The sequence below is a fragment of the Patiria miniata genome, unplaced genomic scaffold (assembly GCF_015706575.1).
Source record: "Patiria miniata isolate m_02_andy unplaced genomic scaffold, ASM1570657v1 HiC_scaffold_3, whole genome shotgun sequence".
NCBI lineage: Eukaryota > Metazoa > Echinodermata > Asteroidea > Valvatida > Asterinidae > Patiria > Patiria miniata.
Window position 1 is genome coordinate 39,958,848 of NW_024037069.1, and position 9,077 is coordinate 39,967,924.

A 9,077-nucleotide genomic window follows, 5' to 3' on the forward strand; every position below is an offset into this window, starting at 1 on the left:
AGATTCTGACCATTCAGCGGGCGCCTTCTATCGTGTCTTCGGTAACCCGATGTTGTATTGGGGAAAAAACAACATGGCAGCAACAGCTTTGGCCGTATTTCTGCTCTAAATAACGTCACAACTTGTATAAAGGCGGCTCCGATCGGCTGGCGCGCGGGGTCGTGTAAAATTTACATGCTCAGATATATCAGACGTTTGTAGTGTGGCTCTGCAACGTCTGATCGATCCTCAGACTCAGGATAATAGACCTTTATCATGCTGCCACCATTTCAATCGTGTTCCCTGTATCCATTAACAGCGCTGAGTGATAATTTTTTTTGTGCAAAAAGGAACCAGACTATTTTTCCTTCCAGCCTCGCTAAAGTTGGTTACATTGACTTGAATGGGAAAAAATCAAATGGCTGCAACATGATAATGGTCTTTGTAGGCCTTAACGGAAAACGTTAACGTTGTATATGCAAACATTCACCGTGCTGTTTTCACTTGGTTTGGATGAATTACTTATTGTTTTATTCATCACCTCACAACAATAAATAAATAGTAGAAAATATAAATAATCAAAACCGATGTAAAATATATCAATAACCATAGCCACAGGGCGTTACTTGGGTCTAAATAAAAATGAGGCAAATCAACAATACTTCAATCTTTGTCGGAATAAAAAATCAAAAATAAACAAAAGTGATACTAATTCTTTTGTGAAGATACCCCTTTTAGCTCATGACAATTTTTTTTCACCTGAAATTAATGCAAACTTGAGAAAAAAATCCAAAATATCCAGGGAATTCAAAGAAATGAAATTGACAGATGTCAAAATCTCCCCCCCCCCCAAAAAAAAAAAAAAACCCGCCCCTTTAAGAACTGTAGATAAAGACCAAGTGACGTAATAGTGAACTGTTAAAAATACACACGAAGTATGAAACCGACATTTTTCTTACCGACGAAACTCTCCACCAATGTAATAAATGAGAATTGTGATTAAATATAGCTCTATGGTGGGAACCAAGCATTCATTTCTACCTTGCCCTTGAACTTACATATCCGTGAAGAACATACCAATGCACTTAACATGTAATCCTTGTGGCTGCTACTTCAACAAAACCTGGAGCCATCAAGGGGGATTCGAATTACGAGTTTTCATTGCATTAAACGGACCTTATTACATTACAGCGAGTTTTAGAGTTTACAAGAGTTTTAGAGGTTCGCTCTCGGTATTTAGAAAATACGAGAATATCGGTTTCCATCTCAATTTCGGTCTATTTCAAGCTCCACATAATCACACAGAAGGGATTTGTCATATTTCAAAATTATTTCTTGGCTCACAGGATACGCGATTGCAGGGCCTTTTATGCAAACTAATTTATAGAGGGCGCTTTATCGCTCTACAACCAGGAGAGTGTATTTTCTCTCGACTGACCTCTAACTAGACCAGGGCCCAATTTTATGGCTCTGCTAACCACAGAATTCCGCGCTTACGATCACCATTTTGTGCTAACCGCACGCTAGCAAAAAAAATTTTGTGCTAACCTTGTAAGCACACAATCCTTAGTAACGGGATGTACGCATGCGCATAAGCCAAAACTCCTCGCTAACCCCTGATCTCTATATAAAGATCGGTGTCGCTAACGCGTGAAATACGCTTACCGTAAGCACGGAATTTTCTGTTATAGTCAGCAGGGTAAAGCAGAGCCAAGAATTTGGGTCCAGCTGCCACATGCTGATTTTGCATATGCAACTTGATGACGCCATCAATCCGCCATCTTGTTCCACCAAAATCACTCCAGGCCTAGGATGTACATGCGGTATTGATCTTTGGTTCAGGATTTTATAATATTAATTCATATTTTCGCCGCCTTAACTCTGAAGAAAATAAAATCCAATACCAATACTCCTAAAAAAAAGTGCGTTTACTGCGCTTGCGTCGTGGGTGAGCCAAGATGGCAGCGGTGGCTTCAACGCGCGGGCAATATCGCCAGCCAGTCCAGTTAGATTAGAGGTCAGTGCTTCTTTCAGATGAAGTAGTTGAATGTTTATTTGATATAATTCAAGGCGAAAACTCAGTACATGTATAGCTACACTGCATGTAATTCACCAAAGGTATTTGCAGGGCATGCACCTTCTAGCTGTAGGCTACGCAGTTATGTATCAAAGAATAGGTATACAATTCCACACACAATAATTTATGTACAACCGGCTCGTTATATTTACAAATAGAATAATAATTACAATGCATCTTCTGATTTCCCACAAACGAGTGGTAAATATACACAATAAACAAACGCGTATCATAATATCATGGAATAAATAAAGCGAATGTGTTTTTTTTTTATATTACAGTATATGTTCGTCAAAAACTTCAATTCAGCTGATTACAATCAAGAAAGCCGCATAGTTTCAGCAAAAAATACTGATGAGAATATAGTATACTTAAGTATCAAGACACTTTTTACAAGCCAATAGTTCGAATGATTTGAGAGCTCCCTGCAACTCTTTTCGTTGGAATTGCATCACTACAGTTCTAAATCCTTTAAAAATCTGATGGCGCTACAAACCCCAGCAGTTACATGCACTATACACCTTTCTGCGCTTGGTTGGCAAACTGCATTTTTGCCAACCACGGGTTGCAAAACTATGGAACGTCCAACACTGCAAAAATGAAGAAGAGTTATTACAGATAACCAAAATATTATTTGATTGTTGGAAATACAACATTGTCAACAAAGCTACAACATAATTCCTAAACATGCCCTTTTACTTTGTATTGAGGGCGTTTGGGGGATATTTTTGGGGAAAAACATGTTGCCAACCACGGCTTCAATATATGCGCTTGCGGCAGCCCATATAAAATGGCGCCAATGTTTACAAACAAAAGAAAGGTCTATAGGCCCACATTGTTTGGCTCTTCAATGTGTACATCGTTTGCACTGTACAGTCATTGTTATTAGGCGTGTACTTTTGGTCAACAGTACTGCGCGTGATTAGACCTCCCGTGCATTCATTAATGATTTAATATCAACAACACACCATAAATATAGCCGCTGAATGCAGTCGGTCTGTAGCAAAACGTTATGGACCTTATTCACGAAGAAGCCATTTTGGTCGTGTTCCTGAATGTATTTTATAAACTGTGAACTGTTGAATGGGATGGTGCCAGACTATTTATTCACTCTAACCTCACTTTCAATTTTTTTTTTTAAATGTGGCTTAAAACATTAGGGCATGGTTAATCACACATTTTAAATTACTCACCAGAGCAGACTGGTATTAATTTGTAACTAACTTGAACTTTTATGTCATTGCTTTCATTTCTCTTCGCAAGTTCCAAAAATGAAGATTTTACCTCGCTTTCAATTTAATATGGCCGACTCGTGAATAAGGCCAATGAGGACAGTTCTTGCCCGTTTGGTATTAGTAACATGATGGGTCACATGGCTTTAGGCTTGAACGACTACTTTGAGCTGATTGGCTTATCGCGTCGTGGTGCAGTCGGCGTGATTGAGATCCATATGAGTGGCTGTGCTGCAGGCAACCATGCCGCCGACGTGGATGCACTGGCCCTGTTCTTCATGTATTACGGGGCGTACTAACGTACAAGTCCGTACCGCACCGGCGGATGCCTGCCTAATCACACGTTGTTGGGCCTCCTATACGGAAATCAGAAATGGAAAGAAAAGATACATATTTTTGTAATAAATAATAATATATATTTTAGCACGAGCTTGTTGAAAAAAGAAGACGACGACTTAGTTCCGTTTCGGCGTTTCGGCTTCAGGCTCCCATCTCGTGAGTCTCAATAGACAACTGTACTAAACTCCGGTTCCTAATTGGTACACGCACCGTATTTGCTTTAAAAAAAAAACACATCGACATTTGTGACATGTAAAATGCGGGAGTTTGGCTTCTAGTCATTTGGTTTGCGTTTCATTGTGATTTTTGAGCACGAGATAAAGGCGAAGCCGTGAGACCATGCCTAGGTTTAGAAAAGTGACGTTTAATGTTTAGCTCACTTGATTATACTGGTCCGTCTTTTCTGATCATAACCATAGCCCATTGCCATTATAATTATCCTTCAATCTGTGTCGATGTCCTCTTTTCAAATTCAAGTCATTTTAATAACACTTTATCTTCAACAAAGTACACTTAGGCTTGTCGATTCCAGACAGATTGAAAATAGGCCTGACACATATAGTGTGTCTTAGGTCAACATTATAGAGCAAGAGACAGCACTTGGATGGGAAAGGGGAAAATGACCTCTGCGTGACCCTGATATCACAAGATAGAAGGCCAGGGAGGAAAAAAAGATCAGTTTTCATGCCAATTCCCGAGGCCCTGGTCTTCATGATTTTGTTAATATTGGACTAATTGGAAGTGCTTATTTCCTTTAATGAAACTACTCGAAATTACGGGGCATCCTTACTAAGGCAAAAAAAACAAAAAAAAACAAAACAAACAGTTCTGCCTCCGATTACATGGCATTAGAAAATTGGGTAGGTAGGTGGGATTTTTAATTTTTTTGTTGGGGGGCCACATTTTTTTGTACGATCATACTGGAGGCATCTGCGTGTAGTCAGGGCTAAAAGGTAGAAATTGATGGTTTTGAGCGGTTTTTTTTCTTCTCATTTTCCCCATAAAAAATAGGGTACGGGCTGTCAGAATAGGGCAGGTAGGGAAACCAGAAGCAGAACTATTTTGGGGGGGGGGGGCCTCCGGGATCCAATTTTCCCAACGACAAATGCCCATAATGTTAAACAGCCAAGAGACCGTTTTTGATTGTGTTGATGTTGGAAACGAGCAGCTGCCGGTACATGCAGAACACAGATGACGTAGGTTCTTATTAGCAGAGTGGTATGGGAAAATTCTCCAAATACTCGCTGTCTGAAAACTGACCGGTTTACCCAGATCTTTTTCAGTCAGTTCAAAATGATCCCCGATGGATATCGTTCCACATATTTGTGTTATCGTGTCTGCTTTGGAATTCTTCCAGACGATAACCAACAATGGGGTGATGCACTGATGCACTTTGAATAACCTTTGTTAGAAATGGAAGGGTGGCGCATACAATTAAGAAGCTTTTGTTTATTTACTAACCGTTCCGTTGTCTTGAAACCAGTCGGCAACTTCGGCTGGTACTTCGTGCGTTCTCTTGCCTTTAACAGACAGCGTCCTCTGCTGAGACTTGGGGACTTCAACCTCGTGCCCAGTGGTGGCCGACGTGCGGTCAAGGTTTGTGTGTGTGTTGGTGGCGGAGGGCGGCGACCTGGGGTCGTTGTCGTGTCTGTTGTAGTTGGTGGGTATTGCACCTGCGCAGACCACGCCTATATAGCAGGCCAGCAGGACGAGAAGGGGCGTGGCCTTGTTACCCGGGAGGTGTGTGAATTGCATGATGCGGGGGATGTCGCCACGTTCAATTCTGCACGAAAGAATAAATGACAGAAAAGACACCTTATTTAATTAGGTCAAGTATGCAACGGATCAGAGATGTATAGAATCCTTTCAGTTCGCAGCTTTTCCCCAGGCAAAACAGGCAGTTTTCTATATTTAAAGGACCCATGCGACGCAATTTTTTAATGCAATGCAAACGTGTGCTCATTGTTTGAATTTGCTTGAACTGAATTTGAAACTGTCTGACAAAAGACGAAATTAAACATAGGAAGTGCACTACATCGCTGTTGGTGGACGAATTTGAATACTAGAAACGGTGAATTCAAATGATGTATAACGTTTTAAATAACCGGGAAAGCATATATTAAAATGTTTAAAGAAGTGCATTTTGCAATAAAATTCACCAAAGGGGATGTCCAATATTTTTCATACATTTAAAGAAAATTGCATAAAAAAATGTTCCGAAGAAAAATTCAATTCATGACCCCTTTAAACAATGACGGGGGGCCGGTTAAATAATGCAAATATCCGTAAAATATAAGAATATTTTCGGGAATTAGAGAGGAATGTAGAAAAAGTCGATGTAAGGATATGATAAGGCGGGGAATTCGAGAAATTTGAGAAATGTTGAAAATTAAAACAAGATTGCAAGCCTTACAAACTCATCCAAGCCTTCCCCATTTTTAAGCCTTTGCAGGAGCTACATGTCACCTCGTGGTCGGTCGGTCGGTTGGTCTGTCTGAACAAAAACGGCCCCTTAGTGTCCCATAAAACATAACTACCAAGTGACCAAAAAAAATGACCACATGCAATGCCGTCGTCAGTAAATGTACTTTTGACGAAAGTTTTCGGAACACGCCTCTTTGTCTCGATCGATGCGCATGCGCGTCTATTTTGCATATGAAGTGGACATTCCGGAACCAGGCCAGAGCTTATTAGACAATGTCAGTCACTGATATTTCCTAAACTCAAGCATTGTAAGAACTTGCGGCATTTCTACCGAGTTACTTGTACTGTAGATGCCATATCACAAATGATAATAATAGACCGTAGCTTTTGCAGTGTGACAAGCCTATGATCATGCTTATCAATCATTACCATTTCATTGGTATCGCCGGACTGGTCAAATATACATGTTTTTACATAAGAGAAACATTGACTTCCACTATTTGTGGAAAATGGAATACCAGCGACAATCTTATCTTATCAGTCGGAATGCCACGGGAAGAGTCAAAACATGGAGATCGCTTGGTATTTCATTATGATAGCTAAAAGTGCGTGGGTAATATTTTCTTCATGTACCAAAGTTCTAAAGTCAACAAAATACATTGACTAACAGTAACATCATCAAAGGGCAGTATAACGGCAAATATCAACAAATACGAAACCTTATTTTGTGTTTTTTCTGAAAATAGTTTCTAATTGCGTATTCTACTTGAAAAGTCAAATTTGGAATAGATTGTTTATTTGTCTAAGGTGTGAACTATAGCGATCCAGTCCAGGGTTTAGGTATTGGGAAATATTTGCACTATTTGTTAAATGCTAGTTCACCTCTGATGCAAATTGCCTCCACTGACCCCTACGTGCCCCACCCCCGTGTCCAACGGGTAAATAAGAAGTCAGTCCAACTGAACCAGCAAATTGCTATGAGTTCGTAGTTTAGTCCCTTGACATGCTTGAATGCAATATTTCGACTCATGATAAATTGTCTGCATGGTACGTGACTGTCGCGCTGCCAGTCTCTCATCAACTGTACGATCATCTCCTTTTTGGCACGCCTTGTTCCACCCACGCACAGCAACAGCAGCTATGTCTCAGAATGTTTTACATGCGGTTGGTGCTTCCTCTCAACCCAATCTGACGTTAACACAACATTTCTTTTTATTTCTAAAACCAGATAATAGCACTGACTATGCGCATTCGTCAGTTGTCAATTGAATGGTTACACCTCTATGACTATGTTCTGACACCCCTATGTTCCGACACAGTACGTTCTGACTGCACATATTTCTATCCTAGGCCCTAACCCTAACCCTAACCGGGAGTAACACAATCTTATATTTGCGGGTACGTTGTCGGAACATAGGGTTGTCGGGGCATATAGCAGTCACCCAATTGAATAGTTCAGAAAAGTTCTGCCCAATTTAGAAAATGAAAACTGGGATTTGATTAAACGGAATAGCTAGGGTAAAACTGGAAGGAGGGCAGAACATTCCTATATGTTGGTTCCTAATATAACTCGCGCACAATTAATACACAAATCACAGAGCCATCGAAAAGCTCCGATCGACCTCGCCCGAACTAAAAATTGCCACAAATCACCTGATAATAATTCTTCAGTTACGCATCGTTGTCAGTACCTACACTACACCTGGGAAAAAATTCATATCCGACAATCCAGGTTGACCCATTCATTACACGCAGTGGTTCTTTCTACTGTGGTTTGACCCAATGACCATCACCTCTCACGTCGCGCAATCAGAGCCAAAAATGGACTTGCCTAGATCATAATGTTTTGGTCAGCCACTCAGCCAGACCTAGTCTGAGTATCACCCGTTATCCACGGAGCCATCTACTGTCTTCGCCGTGGTCTATTACATAGACTAAGCCAGACCTTTGTATCGTATGCAAACTGACCCGATTAATGCCTGGAAAAATACGCAAGATTTACAGACGAATTCCTTACATGTCTGCTAAAACTACTGACAGCCTAGAATATAAACGAAAAGAGAGGTGGGTTTACCTTACAAGAAAGTGTACTTGTAGGCAGTGTACTTGTAGGCATTAAAAGCTGAAGACTCAGTTCAAGCACTGCTGCACTTTTTCCTGCGCAAGTAGGTTGTGGCTAGAAACAACTTTCCCTTTTCACTTGAAGACTTGTTCAAATACAGGCTGATGAGCTCTATAAGGCTGAGATGTAAACACACTCTGCAAAGTTGAGAACTTCTTCGCTCTTTCCGTTCTCGCAGATTTCCAGACTCTACCCTGCCGGCGAAGGAGACTTCCTTATTTATGCCGGCGAAACCGGGAACCGGCTTTGGGCGCGCACGTGTACCCGGCGTTTACAAACAGAATAGTAAAACGTCTCTGTCAATGAACCGCGGACAACCAATCAGAGACCGCCGTCATTAGCGGGAAATGGGCTAGTTCATTAGCAAAACACAACAGGGGTGATCTTGTTAACGCCAACTAAAACGAGGTATGTTGGTTTGTTGAAGTTACATCAGTTCATTACTCAATGATGTTATTGCTTTTCAGAGATTTTATTTTACTTTGTATACACTTGCGTTGAAATGAAAATTGCACGAATAACCACCGCCAAAATAACATCGCTCATCCGTTCAACAACGTAAACACTACCCGGCGAAAATCCAATGGTCCGAATCGTAACGTTCACCGGAAGGCCTGGCAGTTCAGTCACTGACTGTCTGCGTAATCCGAGACCTTGGCAGGCTGCCAAAATGTGATGAACTTTCGCCTGAAGTCAGGCGATGCAGACGGCGGTAATTTGGCAAGCGGGACCGTCGCTGAACGATTATTAAGCATCAGACGGGGGGCAGAAATTCCCACGAAAAACGGTAATGAATAAATAATGACGTACATTTACCGCCAGCCAATGGGCAACACGCCCGACCACTCGCAAGGTTGTTGCAATGTTTATGTTGTGAACATGGCCCTGTAGCTATGTTGTCTCT

General features: G+C 41.1%; 1 protein-coding gene across 2 annotated transcripts; it reads right to left on the reverse strand.

Moving 5' to 3' along the window:
- Positions 1-3,230: 3,230 nt before the first annotated feature.
- On the reverse strand, positions 3,231-8,418 carry LOC119736394. 2 transcript variants are annotated; one of them, XM_038210410.1, is made up of 3 exons: positions 8,126-8,418; positions 5,089-5,410; positions 3,231-3,644 (listed from the first exon to the last, which is right to left on the reverse strand). In XM_038210410.1, exons 2-3 carry the CDS (start codon positions 5,380-5,382, stop codon positions 3,468-3,470), a joined length of 471 nt encoding a protein of 156 aa, XP_038066338.1. In that variant the 5' UTR covers positions 5,383-5,410; positions 8,126-8,418; the 3' UTR covers positions 3,231-3,467. The 2 variants fall into 2 exon arrangements, with proteins under 2 accessions (XP_038066338.1, XP_038066339.1); XM_038210411.1 differs by having other exon boundaries at positions 3,304-3,644; positions 8,131-8,418.
- Positions 8,419-9,077: the final 659 nt, after the last annotated feature.